Here is a 27,699-nt window from a genome sequence, read left to right as displayed (position 1 = left end):
TTTTTATCAAATGGAGTGAAAAAGCAGGTTTTATATCGATAAATACCATGGGAATCCTCATGTCCCAATTGCTTGAAATAATTTTGAAAGTTAGTATTCTGATGTCACCGGTAGATGTCGCTCGAAGCACAACAATGCCTACGTCACGACAAATTTCACAGACTTGGGGTGCGTTCGTTTCACCTCTCCTGGACGTGTTCCAACTGTTCTGTCCTGGTTGTATCCCCTCTCCAGATATCGTAAGACTTAGCAAAATTATTGGTTTTAAGGGTTTGTAACGTTTTGTATTGAGACACTCACTTGTCTGAACTTTATTGTTACTGAAAATGTTCACGAACTGTGAAGAAAAATCTCACAAATGAACAACAACAAATCGGATGTTGATTGCGCGAACCGTGCACGAGAAAACAAACCGAACCAAAATGATAACGGTCACGTGGTATACCAACGTCTGTGACACTGAAATGGAAATATCCCCTCTAAAAATAGATTAGACCTTGTCTGCTCAACGGTTTTTTCTCAGAGGCCCGTGCCATTTTATGAAATACGAAAAATGCATTTTGTGGTATTACAAAAACCAGGATTACCAGGATTACCAAAAAACACTTCAGGTGAATGGAAATGTATATTCTAAATAATAAACGGTAAGTAAAGTGCAATTTTATTTGTGAAAAAATGGGTTTAATAGCGAAAAACAACGCCGTAATGGTTAACAACTAGCCGTAACTAGGGTGTGTCCCTTTAAAAAGCGTTTCTAAACTCTAATTCATAAATAAATATATCAGATTTGTATTGTTATCGAAAAACTAAAATATATTTGTATTTACTGTACTTCAACAAATGATTTAAAGAGTATGTTTACTGAAGAGTGCTCCGCAAGGCTCAATGGGTAGGTGTAAACCACTTGCACCGACCAGTGATCCATAACTGCAGGCGCGTGCGCAGGGGGGCGGGTGGAGGGGGGATTGGGGTCGAAACCCCCCACTCCCTGCTCAAGGCGAAACATTTTTTCATATCCCGATTTTTTACATTCCTGTGAAAGCAGCTCGGCTAGCCAGCAGAAAACACCTCAGATTAGCCCTAGAAGGGGTCAATTTTTCAAAATTTTCGGGGGTGGGGGGCCAGACCCCCGCCACGGGCTTCGCCAGACACCTCCACCCCCCCTGCAAAATTTCCTGCGCACGCCCCTGAACTGGTTCAACAAAGGCCATGGTTTGTGCTATCCTGCCTGTGGGAAGCGCAAATAAAAGATCCCATGCTGCTAATCGGAAAGAGTAGCCCATGATGATGTAGTGGCGACAGCGGGTTTCCTCTCAAACTCTGTGTGGTCCTTAACCATATGTCTGACGCCATATAACCGTAAATAAAATGTGTTGAGTGCGTCGTTAAATAAAACATTTCTTTCTTTCTTTGTTTACTGAAACTACTCTGAAATACTCGAGTCGAGTCGGGCTTATGTCACGTGACCTATATTTTTGGCCAGCGACCGAAAATATAGAGATATATCTAGTCATCATATCTTTCCAATATATACAGTGATTGCTGATAAAACAAATTAGGTACCCTCGGGTGGAATACGAATAGCCTTGCCCCACATGGACACATATGAAGGATTCTTTTAATCTAGCCCTAGACTGCCTAGAGTCAGACAGATTTTTCTAGCACCGTGCAAAAGCTGGATAACCTTGTCCAATGGGCAAGAATCTCTAGTGGTGTCGTTAAACAAAACAAACTTCTTCTCTTTTGTTTTTAACTAATTAAAATGTGTTGAGTATTTCTTTTTTCCTTAAAACCTTTGGCCATTAGGTGTATGCGGAAGTTTACACGCATTGATTATTGACAGAAGCGACCTACTAATGCTGCCGCTTATGTCAAGAAGTAATCATTAAGATGGGAATTGTTGACGTGCTTCGGAATTTAATGTTATAATGGATCATTGGGAAATTTAATCACTTTGTTATAACCATACATGATAACGTTTCGTCATGGCTACAAGAAGTCTGACAGAAGTATTCATATTAATGCGAAATAATGCGTTACAGAGCAGGCATATTTTTTCAGAGCAAGTGAGTTTTTACCTTTTAATTTAATTTTTTTTTAAATTATTATTAAAGTCCAAACCACATTGTTAAAAACTACGATAAATTGGAAATATTTCCGCCTGTTATGCCCCCCCCCCCCCATTATATTGATACATGTATAAAGAGGGGACCTCACCCTAATCCCAAAATTAACCCTAAATCATTAGTAAATGACACTAAATGATAAATCTAACTCTAACTCTAACCCTAACCCTAAAACTAACCCTGACCCTAACAATAGAAGGCAACAGTGATATTTTTCCGCTAAATTACTCTCGTACCTTTAATTAGTGTTCGGAGGCTGCATGGTGAGCATAAGAATTTGTTCTAAAGTATATCAATATCAGGGGTCAAAATACTGTCTTCCCTATCCTCAATGTCCCTAACTGCGTTATGCTTCCAACTCCATTCAACTTGTTTTCTCATGCACGGTTCACGTAATCAACATCCGATTTGTTGTCATCTGTTTGTTCATTTGTGAGGTGTTTCTTCACAGGTCTAGAACATTTTCAGCCCTAGCCCGAGTACTCTGACTGTAAGAGAGCTAGACGGACATTTGGACAGTTATACACTCTCATTACAGTCAGAGACCAACCTATGTATATTTTTGGCAATTCCTGACAACCAAAAAGTTGGCAGAGATTCCCACTCTAATACCACACCAATCTTATGTTTGACGTCAAATACCTTTACATCGATCATTTTCGAGTTAAGTGATAGAAAAAAAAGATGGCCCCTGTAACTGCTGCACAAGGCGGAATCGCCCAGTGGGCGATCACATGATCTACGTCTCGAAATAGATCGCCGAGCTTTGTAATTATGGCGATGGAGTGTCACGAAGTGTAGCTGAATGTGGGTGCTGTCGGTTTTCTTTCTGTAGTATGTGTATTAGTGATTAATATGTGGATTTTTTTTATCAGTTAACTCAAAAATGATCGATGTAAAGGTATTTGACGTCAAACATAGGATTGGTGTGGTATTAGAGCGGAAATCTTTGCCAACTTTTTGGTTGTCAGGAATTGCCAAAAAAATACATAGGTTGGTCTCTGACTGTAATGAGAGCGTATAACTGTCCAAATGTCCGTCTAGCTCTCTTAATTACAGTCAGAGTACTCGGGCTATTTCAGCCCATCAGATTTAGAAAAAACTTTGTATTTTAGACGCAGTAGCTTGCCACCATTTGGTTGTTGACGATTGCCAAAGCATTACATAGAGTTTCCTCTAGCCTTACCCTACATATCAATATCAATAAGAGGAGGGCTGGAGGTGACTCGAGCTATAGTTTTGAAAGTTTGTTTTATTTAATGACACCACTAGAGCACATTGATTTATTAATCATCGGCTATTGGATGTCAAACATATGCTCATTTTGACACAGTCATAGAGAGGAAACCTGCTACATTTTCGATTATACACCATTCCATAGACAGGATAGCACATACCATGGCCTTTGATATACCAGTTGTGGTGCACTGGCTGGAACAAGAAATAGCCCTATGAGCCCATCGACGGGGATCGATCCTACATATAGTTTTCAGTATTTATAATATATATCTACATCAAAATATTTGTTAAACTGATTATGCGACAAATGTAAATGATTATAAACTACAATTATTAGAATCAGACATAAGTTTTCAGAAATGGGGTGAGCAGGAGGCTCTGTCTCCCCCCCCAAATTCCTACGCTGGAGGGATTAGCCCCCTCCCCCCCAAGTTATAAGGGGCCGTCCATAATTTTCACGAGCGTACAAACCGTATGCGGGTGGAGGGGGTTAAGGGGCCAGCGTACACTTTTTTTGAAAATGAAAAATTCAATCAACATTTTTCATTTGGGGATGTACACTTTTAGGGGAGGGTGTGTGTGTGTGTGTGTGTGTGTGAAAAGTGTACGGTTTGTACGCTCATGAAAATGTTGAAAATTATGGACGGCCCCTAAGGTGGTCTAGATATATATGACCATGAGTTACTAGCACTAAGGCGGTCTAGATATATATGACCATGAGTTACTAGTACTTTTCAAAAGTTTCACAGACGATGGGTTTGGTGGGCATCACACTGAAAGTCGATACCTTCGATCTCCACCCCTGTGGCTGAACAGGATCAATAGTAAATAGATTTCATACCATATCCGTTTGTAATTAAAGCTTTTGCAGAAACACTGACCACATTGATGAATGTTATAGTATTTATAAATAACTTATATACATGTACCATGACATTGTAAATGTAATAATGATAAATACTGGTAAGTTAGTTTGTTTGTTTTGTTTAATGACACCACTAGAGCACATTGATTTATTAATCATCGGCTATTGGATGTTAAACATCATTTGGTCATGTTAACATATAGTCTTAGAGAGGAAGCCCACTATATTTTTCCATTAGTAGCAAGGGATCTGTTATATGTACCATCCCACAGATAGGATAGTACATACCACAGCCTTTGCATTCATATTTGTCACTAGCTGAACTGAATACACAAATACATTATACATATGTATGTAATACTAAGAGTACAATTTACGTTTCTGATTCACACTAACCAAAACATAATACCAAAACACAATACCGATTTGATTGTTTTGATATGTCCGGACCAGTTTTGTAGTAGATCAAGTACATAGACCAATCCATTTTTATTTAAAGCATTGGACTGGTACCCTACGTGTACCTTTATTTCACTTCTGTCATAAAAACACCCATGATTAATCATTTAAAAAAAAAAAATACTGTTCTTTCTTTCACTTTGATACCATAATGAAAGTGAAAAACTTTTTCACTGTTGTATTCATGGACATGAATATATATATTCATATTCATTACTTTATATTCATGATATGTATCATATTCGCCACCATGTGTATTCGTTATACACCACTAGTTTTAACATAATTTTTATCAACATTTCTATGAATGTGACAGACTTTTGTTTACTTTTCACATGCAAAAGTCAAAGATGTCAGAAATCTTTAAATGTACATACCGGTACTATGTAGCAACACATCCACCTATACAAGTCCTTTACAGAAACAGGGCAGTGGACAGTGCTGTTCTATTTCCCCCACATTTTGTCCAGACACAAATCATGGAAAAAAACATTAAAATAACACAGATTCCACATACTAAAGTCAATGACAGTCACTTTTTGCACAGTTGTTTTGGCTGCGTATAAAATATATATCATATCTTACTATAATTTCATTTCATATATATATTTCTTAAATACATGTAGTATAATTTTTTTAATACAAGGTTTTCTTCAGTCAGGTGAATTAGTAATTTTTGAACAACTTTGAATTGGAATTTTCCAGTGTTCTAAAAATGGAAACATCATGTACCAAGTTTATTGTTATTGTAAGGAGAAGAAAAGTGACGTCATTCAAATTCTATATTAGCTGTATTATTGCAATGCTTCACCATATTAAAATTAAAAACTAGTCTACTTACCTTGACCCCTGTCAAAAAGTTCCTTGTTCTATATTGAGCAGCTGTTTACAGGTCTATATGTTTTTATTTTTAGACAAAATACATACTGTTTTAAGTTTATGTTTTAAAAGATTAAATAAGTAAAAAGTACCATTTGTGAAATACATCATCACAAAATTACAATTGGATATGTTATTTATTGTGTACAAAGCCAAAACAATGTCAAAGACCTGTGGTAAGAGTGTCTGTCAGTGACTTGAGATTGTAACCATGTCACCTATATCGCTGAGATCCCTAGGACGAAAAGCATGCAATTTTTTGCCTGCAGCCATTTTGCTTTGTTATGGAATATACTCTTCAAAAAGGGGTGGAAGGATATGACATAATCTAACAACTAAGATATAAAGCAATCAAGACATTACATAGTACTCTGTGGAAGCCCAAAATCCAATGTTTTTGATTACAGTTATCTCTGATGGCAGAAAGTGATTAAGCATACAAATATCCATCTAGCTCTCGAACTGCAGGCTGACCAGTCCTTGACAGCTGAGATGTACAATTTCATCTCAGGAGTGGGTTTTTTTATCCTCCACCTACATGTAAAATATGGTAACAATGTTCCTTCCACTGGATGTTTTAATAGAAGCTGGTTAACCCCAACCAGTCTGTGTAGACAACTCACCCTCCACCCTCCCTCACAAGTTGTGAACTCATCCCAGTGCTTGCATGGTCAACTCGACTCAATGCTTGGTCATTTCAGTTTAATTTTTAATGTGTTCAAATGTAATCAACACTGGTGGAACTTACTTATTGGTGGTATTATTATAATAATTTAGTGTGATAATGATTACAGAATCTTCTTTTATATATTAAATTACTTTTAATTAATATTAAATATATATCACCTTAGAATGTCCATGACAGAGTTGGAATGGCATGTTATCAATGTAATTAATGTTATATGCACTTAATTCAGTAGAATTCTTGTTAATATGCTGAACACATATCCTAATGAATATATTAGTCATCTGGGAAATTACAAGTACATGTGTATATTTATGTGTTGAAATCTGACCATCATTTTATTGTTTTATTTCTAGACTGCCGATGACAGAGTTGCTCTTATGTCTGGAGCTAATGTCGATCCAGAATTAGGAATTGCTTCTACTCGGTCATCACGTTTACCACCAGATTGGTAAGCTGACAGAGAATTGATCATGAATTAACAACAATGTCTAGATATATACAATTTGTATATATAATATTATGTGTGCAGAAGTATTTGACAAACAAGGGTTTGAACTAATTAAATAATAATATTTGTATCTCTACATGCACATTTATTAATGTCTAAAATTAGCAGTTACAGATCTGATGTACATGTAACTACATGTATATCCCAGTAGATGTATCCATAGATAGAAATAATACATTAAATAAATGATACAGTTTTATGATTTTTAAATATATATATTTATATACATATAGATGTATGTATATATCAGGGCTAGCTCTGGGTGATCACCAAATTTGACAAATTATCTAAAAAATGCCAAACCTATAGCTATTTTCCAACAAAATATAAATTATAACAATATTTTTTCACCAAATTAAAATAAAATTTGCCAATTCTTGTCAAAATTCGCAATTGGCGAATTTGGTGAGTGGCAGAGCTAGCCCTGTATATATATATACTCGCGGAAAAAAGTTCCTGTGCACCAAATAATTGCATATAGAGTATAATTTACTTGAGATCTGGTCATAAAAAATTCAGTAAATAAACGTGTAACCATTTCCTTCCATATCCCAGCAGTGCCCAGTCAATTGCACGAGCTATTCATGCTTTGTAATCATAAGTTGCATTACTAGCATTCTTGGTCACGTGCTCGTCTTTGACGTCATTTTTCTTGTCATTGGACTCTAAAACTATTGTATGTATTCTCATCACTCAGAAAAATACTTTTGTTGGTATCTGATGCCACGCCTCCAAGAAAATGAACTTCTTCGAAAGATGGGCATGATTGCAGTTAGAATGGCACAAACGTTGCTGCTAGTAATTTTGGTGTTCATCAGAACACTATGCAGTGTCTGCAGAGATATTCTTGACAGTTTAGGAATACTAGGGATCTTCCATATTTAGTGAGTTGACACGTGACATCACGTTAACCAATTTTCAGTATCAAGTGGGTACACATGTGGAATCATTTGGAAATGACAAGTTTAACATCCCAGTATATCCCTGTGTTAAGGCCAATCAATGGAAGAACTTTACGCAACCGATTAGGTGATTACAAATGAATGAATAAATGTTTAACGACACCCCAGCACGAAAAACACATCGGCTACCGGGTGTCAAACCATGGTAAATGCAAAAACAACTGTGGTGATGACAAAGTACGACCATGACATGACATCAATATGTTGTTCTGTTATATCGTCACCGACGACGCACCAAGCATTGTGTAAACCGTATTTCAGGTTCAGAAGACAGGAGGGGATCACTGTACTTTTGATAGATAAATAGTACATCTATGTAAAACACAATATTTTAAAAATTTTATAAATATATATGTCTCACTGAAATTTTAATGATGCACAAGAACTTTTTTCCGTGAGTATATATATGTATGCAGGTAAGAAAGTTGAGTAATCTGTTTTTATTATTCATGATTATATAATAAAACGTGTGTGTATGTATATATATATATATATATATATATATATATATATATATATATATATATATATATATACTCTGTCAAATAAGAAATGCATAGGTGATAGGGAAAGAAAAAAAGTGTTTGATTTTACAAAATGTCGGGTTTTTTGTACAGTGTTGCTGAATGACCATGTTTGTTAATGTTTCTGTAATGGGACAGCATACCCAAATGCACCCTAAAACAAATTTAATGCACGTTGTGGCACGTTCTACGACAATTGCAGGAAATCGGTGTGAAATGGTCAGATTTTTGCGAATGCATGTGAAACTTGGAAAAAGATTGGGGTAGTGATGGGTATTTAAAGCTGCAATGCTCGCAATGATGCCTCATTTCCATTTCGATGTAGATGAGTTACAAGATGCCAAGACTAAGCCTGCTGAATCGAAACATTGCAATAGGCCCCTTCCAGTTAGGTGAATCGCAGTCAGCAGTCGCACGCCACATGAACGTCCATCAGAGCACCATTTCATGTCTCTGGGACAGGTACCAGCAGTTTCAATCAGCTGAAGACCGGCCCAGAAGTGGAAGACCTTGCATAACAACTGCAGCACAAGATCGCTACATCCGAGTTCTGCATTTGCATCACCGAACTGCCACAGCAACGAACACTGCTGGACGCATACCTGGTTTGAGAAGGGTGTCTGCACAAACCATTCGGAACCAACTTTGAGAAGCTGGTTTACGGGCTAAGAGACCTTGCGACGTCAACATTGACTTTTACGTGTTCGCTGGTGCACGAATGTACAGGGGTGGAACTTGGGAAACTGGCAGCCAGTATGGTTCAGCGACGAGTCACGTTTCCTTCTACAGCAACGTGTTTACAGACACCGCAGTGAACGTGTTGCCAACAACTGCATCACCCACATTGACAGATTCGGTGGAGGGAGTGTCATGGTGGAGGGAGTGTCATGATGTGCGGAGCCATCTCATACACCAGCAGAAGTGAACTTGTGTTCGTACAAGGCAACCTGACAGCTGTACGCTACCGGGATGAAATTCCTCGCCGTCACATGCTTTCCATTTTGGATCGACAGAGAGGACTCTTTCAGTAGGACAATGCCAGGCCACATACAGCATGTGTAACAATGAATTTCCTACAGAATGAGAACATTAATGTGCTGCCATGGCCATCAAGATCGCCAGATCTCAACCCCATTGAACATCTATGGGACGAACTGGACAGATGTGTACGTCAGCATGACCCGGAGCCTCAGACACTTCCGCAACTGTCACATGCACTGCAGGAAGAATTGGCTAGGATTCCACATGCCCAGATTCAGAGACTCTTTCAGTCTATGCCAAGGAGATGTCGCGCAGTGATTGCTGCTGCTGGTGGCCACACACAGTACTGATTCCAGCACCCTTGTGCTACGCTGTTTGGTGACGAAAAGGCCTCCATTGCCGTCATGTCAAATTTGACTTTGATATGATCATAAATAATGAAATTATGCCACTTTGTATTAAAGAGATGATTCCATGAATATTTCGCCTATGCGTTTCTTTTTTGACAGAGTATATATATATATATATATATATTTATTTATGATTCTTGGTCAGAATGGTAGTTGTTTAATTAATAATGTTCAAACAGTACTACAGTGAAATCACTTTAAACCAGACACTCTCGGGACCTTGTGCAAAATTTGATTTTAAGAGGACGTATTTGCTTTAGAAAGGTTCTGTTCTGTCCTGATATTTGTTTTAAAAGGGACCGTGACAACCATCCTTTTTTTTAGGTGTTTCACTATATTATTATTGGATGACATTTTAGAACAATAAGCTGCCTCTAAGATGTAACACTGCATCAGACATGGCCACATCTGGGAACCATGAAAACAGGTTATGTTTTTATTCATTCAGGTCTGTGTATGATAATCATGACATACAAATATGTTATAACCTTAATCATCCAGCCTGTATATAGCAGTGGTAACCAATCATATCTTTACAGGGTGGATGGTGTGGAAGAAATCCAGTATGACATATCCAGAATAAAACAGAAAAGTAAGTCTTTTTCACTTTCATTATTGCACAATCAAAGCATTTGTCTAACACACACTGGTATAAAAAGAACTACAACTAATACAAAATATTACAATACTTAATTTTAAATACAAATCCAAACCATCTTTATATGTACATGTACTAAGATCACATACATGTATTTGAGAAATTAAAAAGAAAATGGACAAAAGAAATTCCTAAGTGTATTGTGTGACACGTAATATAAATATAGAGATTTATGAATACTGGCACTTAAATTAACTGAAATAAACTGTCTAGAACAACAAAATTGTGTACAAGATAAAGACACTGACCCAAGTTATTAGGAAGTCAAAATTGTGTACAAGATAAAGACACTGACCCAAGTTATTAGGAAGTCAAAACTGTGTACAAGATAAAGACACTGACCCAAGTTATTAGGAAGTCAAAACTGTGTACAAGATAAAGACACTGACCCAAGTTATTAGGAAGTCAAAATTGTGTACAAGATAAAGACACTGACCCAAGTTATTAGGAAGTCAAAATTGTGTACAAGATAAAGACACTGACCCAAGTTATTAGGAAGTCAAAACTGTGTACAAGATAAAGACACTGACCCAAGTTATTAGGAAGTCAAAATTGTGTACAAGATAAAGACACAGACCCAAGTTATTAGGAAGTCAAAATTGTGTACAAGATAAAGACACTGACCCAAGTTATTAGGAAGTCAAAATTGTGTACAAGATAAAGACACAGACCCAAGTTATTAGGAAGTCAAAATTGTGTACAAGATAAAGACACTGACCCAAGTTATTAGGAAGTCAAAACTGTGTACAAGATAAAGACACTGACCCAAGTTATTAGGAAGTCAAAATTGTGTACAAGATAAAGACACTGACCCAAGTTATTAGGAAGTCAAAATTGTGTACAAGATAAAGAACACTGACCCAAGTTATTAGGAAGTCAAAACTGTGTACAAGATAAAGACACTGACCCAAGTTATTAGGAAGTCAAAATTGTGTACAAGATAAAGACACTGACCCAAGTTATTAGGAAGTCAAAATTGTGTACAAGATAAAGACACTGACCCAAGTTATTAGGAAGTCAAAATTGTGTACAAGATAAAGACACAGACCCAAGTTATTAGGAAGTCAAAACTGTGTACAAGATAAAGACACTGACCCAAGTTATTAGGAAGTCAAAATTGTGTACAAGATAAAGACACTGACCCAAGTTATTAGGAAGTCAAAATTGTGTACAAGATAAAGACACTGACCCAAGTTATTAGGGTCAAAATTGTGTACAAGATAAAGACACTGACCCAAGTTATTAGGAAGTGCAAAATATTTTCAACAACATGTATTGCACATTTTTACTATTAATTTAAACATTTAATACTTACAGCTATTTGCTTTTATAATCAATTGTAATAAAACCGTTGTGTTTCTTTTGGTTCCAGTGTTTGTAAGAGCTCCAAATGCATTTTATGTGAAACAAAAGAGGTACACGACTTGGAAACTAGGATTAATGACTTTAATTTAACATATTTTAACATGTACAGTGTGTCCTTTCTAATTCTAGTCATGCCCCCGATCCTATTGAAGGTCGGACTCAGGATGGCATGTTCGAAACCCTAGTGGTATATGAGCACGTTAAACTAGTTACCTATCATGTAATTCTAGTATATGCTGTAAAGAATTTCATTTAATGTAAATTTGTTTATTAAGTCTTTGTTATGTTTTGTTTTTTAAAAAAGTATTTTGATTTGTACAGTGAAGGAATTGTCAGCTTTACACACAAAACACCTCAACAGACCAACTCTGGATGACAGTGTGGACGAAGAACATGCCATTCAGATACAGACTCAAGAAATCACACAGGTGTCATTCAGCTTCACTAAAAACAAACTACAGTGAAACCTGCCTGAACCGGATCACACTGGGGAATAATGTTTATCACATTTAGACAGGATCCAGTGTTTAGACGGTTGCGTTTTAAAATTTAGAAAATGTGTGGCCATGGAACTTTACCTTTTTTGACAGGATTCCGGTTTGTTTATGATTCGGTTTAGACAGGTTTCACTGTATTTACTGCTGCCAAAATAACCATTATGGTAGTGAGGAGGCTGGGAGGTATTTTTATTTCTTAACCTTCTGACTACTTCCCGCGAGATATCTCGCCTGACGTTACGCCAGTCGACATACTGTACACTGTGTACAGTGTATTCCGCAATGCATATTTCCTGCCATTTTACACACGACACTCACAGGAAAAAAAAATTCTTAACAGGACACAGTTTATTTTACACCATGCTAGCTTTTGTTTGTTGTTTTTCAATGGGAAATAGCTTGGAATTTTTAGTTCAAAACGTGGTTTTCGGCAAGTATTTTCACTTGACAACAATGGTGGCAGGTCGAGGTTATTTTCAGTGATCAATAGCTGATTGTGACAGCTAATTTGATAATAAATTGGATCGTTTTACCAACTACGAAAATAACAAAATATTGGGATATGAATCATAGTTCATTTATTAAACAAAATTCTGGTCAGAAAACCACTATCATCAGGAATAATGAACATAAATACTGGACAGCTGGTCACAAGTGCCAGTAACTAAAGGCAACTTTTTCGATATTTTGGCTAATTTTAATCGCCATTAACTGATCTAAAATATAAAAATTACAAAAACCCATGAAAATAATACTTACCGATTCAAAATATGCAAAAATTTGTGTTAAATGTACTGTATTTAGTTTATTCTTTTTTGTATTTTTATAGATGTTTACAAGGTGTCAGCGGCTAGTACACCAAATAAGTTCAAAAAGTTTTCGAGGATCTGACCAGGAAAAAAAACTTTCTCACAACATAGTGTCATCTCTCGCAAGAACGATTCAAGAGATGTCTATCAACTTCAGGAAGAGTCAGTCCAACTACTTGAGACGTGAGTCAGTATGAATTATCGGTTTGCATTTGATTAAGATTTTTCGAGGCAGGGAGTACAACTTAAAAAGGTTACCTACATAATACTAAAGTACACTAATATGCATTATATATAAAACAATCTATACCCAAAACATCGAGCTGACCCAGATGTTAGTCCCCCTGCACCACCCACTCATACTCCAGTTGATAATTTCAGTAACAGCTCTAATATAGTTCTTAAAAACTTCAAGATATTAAATACCTACCGGTCATTCTATGTGTCTGTCTGTCTGTCTGTCTGTCTGTCTAACATATAGTTTTCCAGACTTTTTTTTCGCAATGCCTCAAGATATGGAGCTGTAATTTTGTGTATACACCTTTACCATGTACATGTAGTTACAGATCAGGGGCTGGTTGTTCAAACATTAAGTTAGCTTAACCAGTGGTTAACAGAATGTTTCAAAACCAAGGACTGAGTCAGTTCAAATGACAATTGAAGACATAATGTTGAAACTTGTTTTAGAACAACCAAAGGTATCCACACATAATCAAATCTAATGTTTATTTTGTCTTTGTGCAAACATAATTAACAGGACAATATTAGACTAACCCAAGGTTAATTTAACCTATGCTTTGTACAACCAGGGCCCAGAGTTATGTCCAGATATAGTTTGACTTTCTTAGGAATTATTTCTAGGGCCATAACTCTGTCATAAATGGATTTGATAAATTTATGAAGTTATGACATTTGAACTTAGGAGATATGATATGTTTGGGAACATTTATTGCTTTAGCAGCACTTTTAGGATACTTATTATATCTGGTGCCCTCAATATTTTTTCTTTCTTTTTCCATTATCAGGCCTCCAAAGCCGAGAAGAGAGGTCGAAGCAGTACTTTGATACCAGTATTGGCTCAGATACAGGTCTCATGGAGGAAGTGAATATCGCAGATGATGACATGTACGACAAGGTGAGCAGTATTTTATTAGTACACAACAGGTAGGAAACTGATGAAGCTGTTGTCCGTGATTCAGCGATTTTCAATCATTGATTGTAAGTGTCAGAATAGGGAGCACTGTCTGCCATCTATGAAGCTGAGGAGGCCAGAATATGTGATAGTCTACCCATTTGAAAGACAATTAAACAACTGCCACCACTCCTTAAGTTGCTGCCTATGCTGAACCTAGTTTCTAGGATTACATACTTTGTTGTTTCAGTTAAAATAAAATTTGAGCTTATACGAACACCGAAGTGACCTAAAAACACCAGGGTGACCTAAAAACACCAGGGTGATCTAAAACACCAGGGTGACCTAAAAACACCAGGGTGACCTAAAATACCAGGGGGACCTAAAAACACCAGGGTGATCTAAAACACCAGGGTGACCTAAAAACACCAGGGTGATCTAAAACACCAGGGTGACCTAAAAACACCAGGGTGATCTAAAACACCAGGGTGACCTAAAAACACCAGGGTGACCTAAAATACCAGGGGGACCTAAAAACACCAGGGTGATCTAAAACACCAGGGTGACCTAAAAACACCAGGGTGATCTAAAACACCAGGGTGACCTAAAATACCAGGGGGACCTAAAAACACTAGGGTGACCTAAAAGCTAAAAATAGCAGGCCAAGAGAAATATGTCCTGCTAAGAAAAAATATGGCCTTCTGGAAATAAGACGGCATATGGTTTGGGATGGTACATGAACATTTATGATGTGTTTTAGAGTATTATGAAATTAAATTATAACTGAATCTTGAAAACTGACATGCGATTTTTTGGTGGCTTTTAGCAGGTGAATTTCCATTTTACCTTCTATGTGTAAAAAAAATTTGACTTCTTTTCACTTTTCACAGGCCGCTATTTCAAGACCCACCTTATTAAAAAATCCTAATTAATTGACAAAAATGGAGTGGGTGGCAATGTTAAGCATCTTCGTCAAAAATGCAATTAATCTGTAATGTAATCTGTAAAACAGCCTGCGTGGAAGTTACAAAATAGTAAGTGAAAATTGCCACTTGTCTGAGTGTGCATGCTGAAAAGTGTTTGTGTTTGTCATTTCTTACTCCTACAGTTTCCCATTATGTAATATGTGGACTAACTAAGCCGTAGAGATTCGTGTTATGACTGGCATACCGGTATACCGCAATATAAATTTCAAACAATAAATATTGTGATATTTTTCTAGCATACTGGTGTATTGTGCTTATATTTTGTTCACAGATGGGGTGATTAAGTAATCAATTACAATTATGATTACTTAAGAATGTCATGATTACGATTACAAGAAAATTGAAAGTAATTGATTATGATTGTGATTGTCCAGTAATCATGATTACATTTCCACAAATATGCACAAATAGTGAAATGATGTTACCAACATTAAATTATTCACTTTATTTCACAACCATGCTGATTTCATTCATTGAAAGACATAGTGGATAATTTGGGATTATTTATTCAACGATTTCAAAAATTTATGAAAGTATGTATACTGCAGGGAGGGAATCAGTTTCCAAAACCAGATTTATTATTCCCATAACCATATGAATAATTATTGTATCCAATGCATAAAATATTCTTTTTAATTATTGAACTAAGCCATAATTAGTGATCACTATTATTTTTAGTTTTTTATTGTTTGTAGAACGTATATCATTTAATACCATCCACAAATTAAAATAAATATTTCTTTTTTAAATCTATAAATGAAGAAATAAGGAAAGAGCGAAAGAAAAGAACAAATAAGTAAATAAATAATTAAACTGATATCTGCATACATATACATGTATATGTGCACAAGTTGCTCATTTTATTTAATTGTTGACACTTTAAAAATTATTATGATTAATCAATCGATTTTATTAACACGTTTTTGCAGTCATGCTTTTATTAAATTACACATTTATACCTACATACTTCACGGAAACAGTGTTGCTAGTTTGCTATGTACCATATTATAAGAATCCAATTATATCGGTGAAAATTACAAGTATCTTGGTCTGGGTGTGTTTATGTTGGAATCATTCGAAGTGTCACGTTTCATAGAACAACATGTCTAAAATCAATTAAAATCAGCTTTCATGAATGTTTATTAGAAGTGTTTATATTTTAAACTAATTTAAAGGAAAGTAAACAAAGGTTTATCTTGATGGACTACTTTCATTTCATTTCAACTTTCGTGCTTATATCTAATTAAGGTTCAAGCACGCTCACTGTCCTGGGAACACACCTCTGGGCTGTGTCCACTGCGCCACTGAGGCCAGTGGACTACTTTGAACTGGGTGTTTGTCTAGTTAGTTACGTTATTTGTGGTTGTGTCTGTGACGATGACTACCCATGAAATCAAGCTTAATACGACTGGCTGGCTGCCCGTCTGCAATTGTAACCACTAACAAAAGAAAAGAAAGTTTGCCACTGTACCAGTGGTGGACTTTCACACCTGTGACAAAACGAGATATTGTCAAGCGTTTCTTAGTTGAATTCAGACCCGTGATAACGCTGTATGTGCACTGAGAAGAAGGCAAGTGCTTTAGTATTTCTAAAATTTTTTTTATGGCATTGAATTATGAAACAAAACTGGGGCAGGACGCAGCACCCTGCTATATATTGTGTTAGCTAGAACACTGTATTCATTCAAGTGGTTTTATAGTAAACATAAACAAGATAGATGCCATTATGTGAATGTGTGGATTTATCCCCTGGGTTACATTCATTTGATAACCCAGTCATTATGACCCCCAGTTTCTCAAGGCAAATGATAGTTCTAATACAGTGGAAACATTAATTACTTGCTCACAATGTATAATTGTATTATACTTTACCTCATGGTCTGAGCAAATAAAGAATTTGAATTTCAATAATACTACTAGAGTAGTAGACAATGGGAGATCAGTTCTATTGTCTACACTGAATGACCAGTACTGCTACTAACTATAGGCAATGTTACTGGAGTTGATGCTAACATATCAAAGTTTAGTAAATTATGAGTAATCATGAAAGTAATCGCTGATTACAATTACATTAGCAATGTAATCGATTATGATTGCAATTACATGGCATTCTTAAACATTGTATGCAATTACGATTGCAATTACATGAAAATATGTAATCGATTACAATCGATTATGATTACTGATTACGATTACCCCATCTCTGATTTTGTTTGTGTTTTAGGTCACACGTATTATATTTTCAAACAAAAACTGCTAGTTTAAGAAAAGAAACAATAGCGTCACTTGTTTGGAATGAATCTTGATTGACTGGTGTATCATGTTATTAAGTTAAACAAAATGTACATGAAATTAGAGCACTTTATAAATTCTAGTAATTGAGATTTGTTCTTCTCTATATCGTGGTACGTATCGCAGTTCAGATTCCTGTGTCGCAATATATCGCAGTACGAAAATTTTGGCAGTACCCATCGCTACTAAGCAGCATGTTAAAATCTAGATTATGGTATGAAGTTTCTAATGATTACCCCATCTGTATTGTGTTTTTTATTTTTATTTTACTGCAGGGTTTTACCCAGGCTCAGCTGGAGCTTGTAGAAGACAACACATCAACAATACACCAGCGTAGTAAAGAGATTAACCAGATTGTCAAGTCTATCCTTGACCTTAATGAAATCTTCAAGGATCTCTCCACCATGATTGTAGACCAGGTATAAGAAATATATCCTTGAATATAGATCAGGCTACAGATTTTCAAATCTGTTTTAGAGCCTCGACATCGTAAAATTGTCATAAGCTTCAGGGCTAGCTCTGGCAATCGCCAAATTCGCCAGTTGTTAATTTTAAAAACAACTGGCAAATTTTATTTTCATATGGCGAAAGAATTTTGTGTATTAATTGATATTTTGTTACAAAATAACTGGGTATCTATAAAATTTGGAAGTTCAAAAGATAATTTGGCGAAATTTTCTGCTGACCAAAAGCTAGCCCTGAGCTTTGACGTCAAAATGATGCATGCAATAGCCTACAGTGGTTTTACAATATCGTAGTGCTAAGATAGGTTCTTATAACTGGACACAGTTTTGGAAATATTTTTCTAATATAGTCATGCATTACAAATTGCATGCATGTATGTGATATCATTAAACATTTTAATCTCAACTCAAAGTTTTATAAGCTCGGGCTCAGCTGTAGGTATTGGCAATATTTTCTTTATTAGTCCCCTACCATTCCAACCAGAGGGGACTATAGGTTTCATCTCCGTCCTTCTGTCTGTTTGTCTGTCTGTCTGCCCACCCCACATAGTTTTCCAGATGTGTTTTTCAGAAGGCCTTGAGATATTGACCTGAAATTTTGTGTATAGCTTTGTCATGTACTGTTACAGATCAAGTTTGACTTTCATAGCGATTTACTCATTTTTGACAGAGTTATGGCACTTGAAATTAGGAGATGTGAAAATTAGGGGTTTTTTTACTTTTTTTTCAGAATGCCTCAAGATATTAACCTGAAATGTTGTACTGTTACATGTCAAGTTTGACTGCCATAGCGATTTACCCATATTTGACTGAGTTATGGCCCTTGAACTTAGGAGATGTCAAAATTTGTTTTCTGGAAAACATTTTCACAAAGCCATGACATATTGAGCTGAAATATGTGTATAGCTTTATCATGTACTGTTACAGATCAAGTTTAACTTTTATGACATTTTACCTATTTTCGATGGAGTTAAGGCCCTTGAACTTAGGAGATATAAAAATTTGTTTTCCAGACTTTTGTTTTGCAATGCCTGAAGATAGTGATGTGAAATTTTGTATATACCTTTATCATGTACTGTTACTGATCAAGTTTAACTTTTATAGTGATTTATCCACTTTTCACAGAAGTATGGCCCTTGAATTTAGGAGATACGAAAAACATTTCAGTTCAGTAGGGGACAAGTTTAGCAGTACTCTTATAATGCTTGTTGTAGATCAGGTTTGAAAAATATATTCTTAATTGTAAAACGGGCATGGGTATTGGAAATATATCTTTGATTGTAGGCCAGGTTTGGGAATTAATTATTGAATGACTGTTTTAACGACATCCCAGCACAAAAAAAAAAAACCTTCAGTGTGTCAAACATTGGTTAAAAATCAGGTTTGGAAAATAGAGCCCTGTTTCTAGATTAGATATAAAAAATCTATCATTAATTGTAGATCAAATTTGGGAAATAAATCCTTGGGTGTAAACCGAGTGTAGGTATTGGAAATGTGTCCATGTTTGTAGACCAGGCATGGGAAACATCCTTGATTTTATGGATCTCAGTACCATGATTACAGACTTAGTGTGGGTATGGGAAACACCCTTGATTTTAAGGATCTCAGTACCATGATTACAGACATCGTGTGGGTATGGGAAACATCCTTGATTTTAAGGATCTCAGTACCATGATTACAGACATCGTGTGGGTATGGGAAATACTTCCTTGATTGTTGGTCAAGTTGGAAAACTTAGCCCCAATCTGTTTGTTTTTAAATGAAATTAAAAAAAAATTCAGTCAATATTCTTGATTGAGGATTAAGTATGGGAAATATATACTTGATTCTGCACTGGGCATGGGAAACAATCTTTTGTGATCCAGGTTTGGGAAATACAGCCAAACTTCATTATCTTGATGTTGAAAGCACTGAACCAATAAGCTTGACATATTGGTGGTTCAAGACAAACATAATAGCTTTTAAAGTCATGCCATAGGACAACTTCTTGACTTTGAGATACTCTGGGCATATGAAATAACAAGAAGTTGAAATAACTAAAAGAAATTAACTGTACATCCAAGGACAATTTTAATGATACTCTCTACAATGATTGTAATTCAGGTTTAGCACTATGCACATGTAATGGAGACACATTCATATTTTCTTATGTGTGTGATTTTTTTCTTTCTGTTAACAGGGCACAATCCTGGACAGGATAGACTACAATATTGAGCATGCCAGTGTCCAGGTGGAGAAAGGCCTGCAGCAGCTACAGAAGGCACAGAAATACCAGAAAAAGAACCGGAAAATGCTCATCGTCGTTGTTCTGGCATGTGTGATTATATTACTGATCATAATATTAGTCGCTGTGAAAAGCTAGCGTTAGCTATGTTTAGTTCTCTGTACATATATATGTATATCGTTGTGTAATATTTATGACAGTCTTAGCATCATCATTTCCATCTGAAGTAATCGCAGGTCTTGTGTTTTGAAATATGCAGGCAAGTTAAGAAAAGCCTCCCTGGGCTAGACATGATGTCCGGAAGTGATCGGTCAGTTAAAAACACATGACCTGTAATAAATGGCTTCTAGTAAACACTTCACTGGGACCAGAGCGGAAACAAAGGCAAGGCAAACATGCTAACTGACCATGGCATTATCATGACGTACAAAGTAAGTTGTGTGCTTCAAAACATATGCAAAATGTATAAGACTGCTGACAGGGACCCTAAAATTAACATTTGGTCCGGCTGTCCTTTTCCTAAAGTTGTTGTCCAGGGCACCGTTCCACAAAGGTATCTCAGCACTACTATCACCGAAAATAACTACTATTGCCTCCTTAATTATTTTCAACGATTGCCATTCCATTCCACGACACGGCATAGCTTGCTATCGTCGTAAATTACAGTGAAAATTTACAATAGGTACGAGGCAGTTGTAAGCCATTAATGTAGATGTCAAATGGCAGTTAGATGATGATTTGATCATTTTCCAAGATGGATTCTAACTTTTTGTGTAAAAATGGATCTAATATATACCAAATATTCTACATTCTACGCCATACGACCTTCACACGAAAATACGGGAGATAACTCATGTCTTGTACATTCTACTTCAAAGCTACTTCATGGATGTCTGATACCATACATCCAAGATGTTCCAAAAAGTATGTTACTAATTTATTATTTAACTAATTTGCATGTCTTCGCAAAGAAGATTTTAATCATTAAAGGGCACTTACGACTACCATACGGTTGCTTTGTTGAATGGCTGTAAAATTTACGGTGCCAGTTGTAAAACTCACCTTATGTCACTACAGTTAACCTTAGCTACAATTCTTTCGTGGAACGGGGCCCTGGGGCCTATTCCACAAAGTGATCTTAACCCTAAGATCACCTTCAGTGCAGAAGGTAAAACTGGACCCAGAGTTTGTATTTATATGGATTTTTAGCATTGTTTTGAGAATATTCTTAAAACATTCTTAACATGGTCAACATACTCTTGAGTGGAGAAATATTATTAAAATTACTTTTAAAATTCGTCTGACACAAACTTTTAGTTAAGTCATAATTATTACTTTGAGGAAATTCCCATATGGAATTCCCATCATAGTTGAGGAAAGTCCTGACTATATTTAACATCACATGGGAAAAACAATCAGACAATCTGTCATCGAGCTGTAATAGAGCTAAAAACGTCTTTTCTTTCTCTAAACATTCGAGGGCAGTGTCCACCGAAGTGCTACCATGGCAGCCATTTTGTTTGAGATAAGAATTCTTAACCTATGTTAAGAGTCCTCTATGTGACTCTTAAGTGCTTTTTTAGCTTTGATATTAATCTGAGAGCAATACTGACATTTAATAGAAACTGTTATGGATTTTAATTTTTTTTTTTTTTTTAATTCTTATATTTAGGAGCAGCTCTCAGGCATTTGAAGAATTTACTTATATTTAAGAATTCTTTGGCACTTAAAAATCTTTATAAATAATGTCCCTGAAATAGGAGCAGTGGGTTTCTCCTCTCATTTTGTAAACCAGATCTTGCAATAACCACTTGAACGACACATAACAGCTGCTGATTAAACAATGTGCTGGGGAGTGGGGGGATTAAAAGCAGGATCACATGGCAGTTGATGTACTAAAGGCAGGAACACACAACTTATGTTATACTATGTGTACATTCCTTTTTAAAACAGTTTTTTTGCAAACATTTAAACAGCTAGAATGTTAAAGGTTAACTGTATAATAACGTAAAGAAAAATAGGAACATAATTTATTATATACATAGCAATGAAATATATAGATATACAGAAACCAGAAAATTAATATCCGGTGAAAAGTCATATTTTCACTGTATTTTGGCTACAGTGAAAATATAGAAATCGTATTTACTTTTTTGTAAAAGTTCATGATTAAATTATCTCCTTTTGTCTTGTTTCTTTGTATTTAAGGTTGATGATTATCAATGCATCTGATCGTATTTGAAAAAAAAGAGTAATTTAAACAACTGTACCTATAAAAAAGTGATATGAAGTGCAATTACGATAAAATATCTAAAATGAATTGAATACGAAGCTAAATAATGATGACACAGTGTCCTATCAGTGAGTCTTAAGTTAAAATTTATCGACATTCGATTTGTTTTGTTTTTGTGGGGTGGTTTTTTTGAGGATTGCTTTGTAAGGTAGGTTTGTACAGCAGTATTATTAATTAAATGTTAATTTAATAATTAAAGATAATTTTAGTGATATAGTCCAGTAAATTTTGTGGATAAGTTCCATCGGAAGAAATATATCATGGTGTTATGTGTTTTTGATAGGATAAGCAAAAGATATTAACAAAAAGCAAAATATATTGTCAAAAATTAGGAAAGATGTATATAATTAATAGAACATTTCATGATGTTTTTTCGAATACGATTTTTATGTCAACTCATGATGTGTGAAAACCATATTTTCGCAACATCACTCGTTGACATAAAAATCGTATTAAAAAAAACCCCATGAAATAGCCTCTATGTATTGTTAAGTTATATGTATAGTCAAATGTTAGGAAATGACATTACCTATGTTTTTATTTCCAATAAAGGCTATTTTATTAAAATTATTGAACATCCTTTATTGAACATCCTATTTTATTAAAACTATTGAACATCCTTTATTGAACATCCTAGTTTATTAAAATTATGCATGAGAAAAAGGGAAAAAAATAAACTAAGTTAGCTCCCTTGAATAGTATTTTTATTCACGTGATTTTCCCCATTTGCAACTGTGTAGTGTACATACTGAAATGATAAAAAAATTACATCACATATATAAATAACAATGTGATCCTTGCTTTTGAATAAAATTTACAATGTTTAGCGTAGGTAATTACTAAGATGCTTTTCTAATATAAAATTAACGCCATGTGGCCTTAATTCAGTTAAATAACAAAATATTCATAAAAAGTGAAATCTACTCACAGTGTATGACTTTTCACAATGTACTCACAATGATTCAAATCACTTTGTGGCAGCAATTTAGTACAGATTAATAATAAAGAAAATACACAAGTATTATTTTACAAAATGCAGTCTGAAATCAGATTTGCAGCAGCTTTTACTGTGGCACTGTCATTTGCCACAGCAAATTTTGATGGGTGATAACTGTTTGGGTGTCAAAATTACGAAGCCTGTTTTTCTTAAAAGCAAGTGTTTAAGCGGAATAGATGTATCTAGTTACACATGCAGGTGTAAGGCTAAAACAGGCTTTATAAATTCGGCCCATATAGTTATTTTGTGTGTCATTTAGTAGGTGAAATCCCGGGTCAAGCCGCCTTTAAACAACATTCCTATATTTCTTTGTCTTTTTCTTTTTTCATATCTTCATCTTATTGTAGTAATTGTAAAGTGGGCACTGCAACATAATCAATATTTTGGTGTCATGTTTTGTTTATTTCTAAGACTTATCACCAGCTTAATATAAATACATGTGTGCCAAAGTGTTACTGTACCGTGATTGTTTCCAACAAGCTTCAATTTCCTTCACGTGGATACTTGTGACATCTTATTCCTAACCATAGTAGTATTACCAAGTTACGGTATTTGAGATTTACATAATTGTGAATGCTAAAACTTCATATGGTTATCTTCTAATTGTGTTGTCCTAAAAATTGACTACCATTTTAGTAATGTTTTTGCTTTTCATTAGATGATTTATTTTAGTTTAGGGAAGCCATTTGTTTTTTGGTTTGGGTACTTTTCATTAGGGGTATAGGACATTTGTGGAAGCATTCATTCATTTTAAATACTACTGGACAGTGCAGAACACAAAATGAATTTATTCTGCCAGACCATTAATCAAATATTTATATCTGTCCATTAACTTTGTCCATAAGTACTTGTCTGCTATGAAAGACAGATACACCAATTCTTTGTGTTTGTTGGATCACTGATCACAACATCATCATTACTAGCTTTATACCGTAATCAACCAAATATTTGTTAATTTTTGTGGGGGTATGACTGTATGTTGATTTATTATTTGCCTGTTTAATGGCTTTAGGTGTAGTACAGATTTGTACATGTTTCTCTGACATGACATTGGATCATACTTCCTGTGGATAGGGCTTATGAAACTTTTAGATTCTAAACTCAGGATTTTAGTTTTCAACATCATGACAATGCCATACAAATTGTATGCATTTAAGTAATATTATTAAAGATTTGAGTTTAGACTAAAGTTTTATAACCTGGGGCCTTGAAACTTTTTCCTCTCTTGCTTGAATTCCATCTTATTTCTTCCCAATCGGCAGCTTGTCCTATCTTTCAGAATGTTCTCTGTGCGTCTCCCAATCCTTGTCTCTCCAGTCCATGACAGGTTCTCGTCTCTTGTGGCCATTGGTGCCATACATCTGCTATTTCACATGTCCTTTAGCTGTGGGATTAGTCTGTCCACTTCGGAGAGTGTTCAGTGGTTATGTTTGGTATTATTAAGAGGCACCTGTAATCACCTGCTACACCCCTACTACCAGCGGTTGTTAGTTAGTGTTATGGGTCAGGCCAGCTTTATTAGTGGAAGAGGACTGGGCTGGTGCTGAATTCTGGCCAATGCAGGATCTGGGAGAATATATCTTTGAGGGAGTACTTAATTTTTTGTAATAAATAATAAGTATTAACACTAAGGTTGCATTATTAAAACGTAAACATAAATAATAAGAACAAGAAACCAATATTGAGTGCACTGTTCATAGCGTTTTCTTGTAACAACACTCCAGGGATGTTTTGAATCTCAAAGGTTGTACTATTCTCAATTAGTAAAATAATGAAATTGTTATGGCTAACACAAAAAGAAAATGAAGGGTTAATTGGTCTCACATTTAGAGAGGAGGGTTATCAACATTTTGGAAATGTTAACAAAGCTTAAGAAATTAATATGGCATTCAATGTTGAAATTTATAAAAAAAATCTTCTTTTTTTTATCACTTACAAACATTTAGGTTGGTCACTAACTTTTATATTCTCGGCCCTAGAGTCCCAAATTGAGTGCAGTGACGCCTACCCTAAAGTACTGGTGCATTAGGCATTTTTCAGTGTTAGATGAGAAATGTATATCTAAAAATCAAACTACCATGTGTTGAGGATTTGGTAGGTTGCTTTCAAAATGGGTAAACAGACAAGGTCAACAAAACAGAAGATTGAGACATCGCATAAAGTCAATTACTGGCTCCAACTTACATCAAAACATATGGCCTAATTCAAAGTTGGTAGAAAACGGTTAACCACCAGAATGAATCAACGTGCCAATACGTTTACTCATTCAATAAACTATAGGGGGGGGGGGGGGGGGGGGCTAGTGAATTGGGGCATTATTCTGTTGAAGAGTAAGATAATATAACATTCTGCTTGCATAATGTAATGATAGATAGGCGGATCCAGTTCTTGGGATATGCATTCCATTAGTGTGAAAGTGCCAAAATGACCCCAGCTTTGCAACGACGTGATGACCAAATGACCGTCCAGTGTGCTCTTTTTGAGTTGCAGCCCTACCCAAAAGCTAGGATCCGCTCCAGTAACATGTTAGTTTGCTGCTATTTTGGACAATCACACCCAACTAACTTATCCTTTTAGCTGTTCACAGTTTATCAAATTCAACTGCCATGATTTGAAAACGTAAACAGTGATATACTGTTTATATTTTGTTCATCAAGTTTTTAATTTTGGATGTATTGCAATAGTCATAGTTTGCAATGGAACCCTTTTCCTGAAATGCACTTTATTATGTATAGCAAATTATGTTTTTGAATTTGATTACCGCATATCGGTCATATTAAATGGTCACAGCACAATCTATGCCGTGAAAATTGTCTTCGATGCATTTTCCACAGGTGTTTTCCAATTAATATGTAATAGAGAAGTCTATTTTGTGAGTATTACCGTAAATAAATAATTTAATAGAAAATTGAATGTTCCATGGCAAAATAAATACCATGGCAAATTAAAGAGACCGCGGCACTCACGAAGGCATTTCTGATTGTATTATAATGTGAAAGTAGTTTAGAGCTAACATCAAAAATGCTTAGGATTTCACTCCTTAATTACATATCAGTTACCTTGTGAAGTTACCGGACAGAGTAATATGGAGGTTGTTTCATGGATGTGGTGTTATACACCCTTGATTATATGTTGCTATAAAACAGGGCTATACTTAACCAGCTGATGCTCTGCTGCTCCATATCAATGTTCCAGTGCGCCGTTCTATGAAGCTATCTTAGATAGCTCTAAGATCACATTATGTGCATAACTACCTAATGCACCTAGGGTAATCTTAGAGCTAAGATCGCTTCGTGGACGGGGACTAGGGTTGTTCAAGATGTTCGAGCAGCGTAACCATCCACCCTACAGCACTCATTTGGCCCGAGCGATTATCTGTACGGGAATCTGAAAGGCTTTTTTCGTGGTACACAGTTTGAATATGACCAACGTGTAAAGGCTGCAACGGAGGGGTCGTTAACATTTGATGTGCCAACCAGAAGAGTTCCAGTTTGCTGGCATCAGTAGTTTGAAAATTTAATGGGCCAAATGCAATGAGGTTAAGGGTGATTATCTTGAAAAGTAATGTAGAAGCATATGGAATCATATCACAATCAATTTAAAACAATAATTAATTAGGCTGCGGCCCCGCTGTTTTTTTTCAATCAATCAACTATATGATATGTGCTTATATCCACTGAGGGTCCATGCACGCCTGTCTTGGACACGCCCCGGAAGTTACCTCAGATGTGTCACGGGTAAAGAAAACCCATGAGTCTTGTTTATGAATGAACTATGTTATCATCATAAATATTACTGGTCCACAATATTAAAATTTACATATTATTTTTTAAGTGGTCATATGTAACATGTTGTACGCAATATATGAACCTAGTCCTGTGTTTATAAAACCAGTTGGTGACTCAAGACTCAATCTAACTCATGTTCTAACGATACAGCAACTTAGTCGCAACTGACGTCATTACTGAAGTTTTGAGCTGCGAGTCTAAACTAGGTTTTACAAGCACGGTTTTGTAATGGGGATTTAAATGTTTGAGCTACATGTATATAAATATCTTTGACGACTATATCATCTTTATGTGTGCAATACGGACGTGTTTGTCGTGTGGTGTAAATATTGGTGTATATTAATGTGAATGTCACTGAAAGGAAACATTCCCCAAAGAAATAAAAACAATTGTGATAATGAGATACTTGTTTGTCCTGTTTGCTGTAAAAAAAAAATTTTTTTAAATATTAGTATGCGTCTTATAAATAAGGGTCCTTTACTTCCGGTGGAACAGGTTCTGTTCATACGCCTTTAATTTTTCTGATAAAACACAAACACTCTACTGGAAGATC

At 35.5% G+C, this 27,699-nt stretch overlaps 1 protein-coding gene across 1 annotated transcript; it reads left to right on the top strand.

The window, feature by feature from the left end:
• Positions 1–1,901: 1,901 nt before the first annotated feature.
• LOC121388523 (syntaxin-16-like) lies at positions 1,902–27,547 on the top strand. Its single transcript, XM_041519888.1, has 8 exons — positions 1,902–2,066; positions 6,610–6,704; positions 10,181–10,233; positions 11,986–12,092; positions 12,991–13,153; positions 13,996–14,105; positions 17,656–17,799; positions 20,024–27,547. Exons 1-8 carry the CDS (start codon positions 1,986–1,988, stop codon positions 20,204–20,206), a joined length of 936 nt encoding a protein of 311 aa, XP_041375822.1. The 5' UTR covers positions 1,902–1,985; the 3' UTR covers positions 20,207–27,547.
• Positions 27,548–27,699: the final 152 nt, after the last annotated feature.

This window comes from Gigantopelta aegis, chromosome 14 (assembly GCF_016097555.1).
Source record: "Gigantopelta aegis isolate Gae_Host chromosome 14, Gae_host_genome, whole genome shotgun sequence".
In the NCBI taxonomy this organism is placed as follows: Eukaryota; Metazoa; Mollusca; class Gastropoda; order Neomphalida; family Peltospiridae; genus Gigantopelta; species Gigantopelta aegis.
The sequence above is the reverse complement of the archived record's forward strand: the minus strand, read 5'-3'. Positions and strand labels throughout refer to the sequence as shown.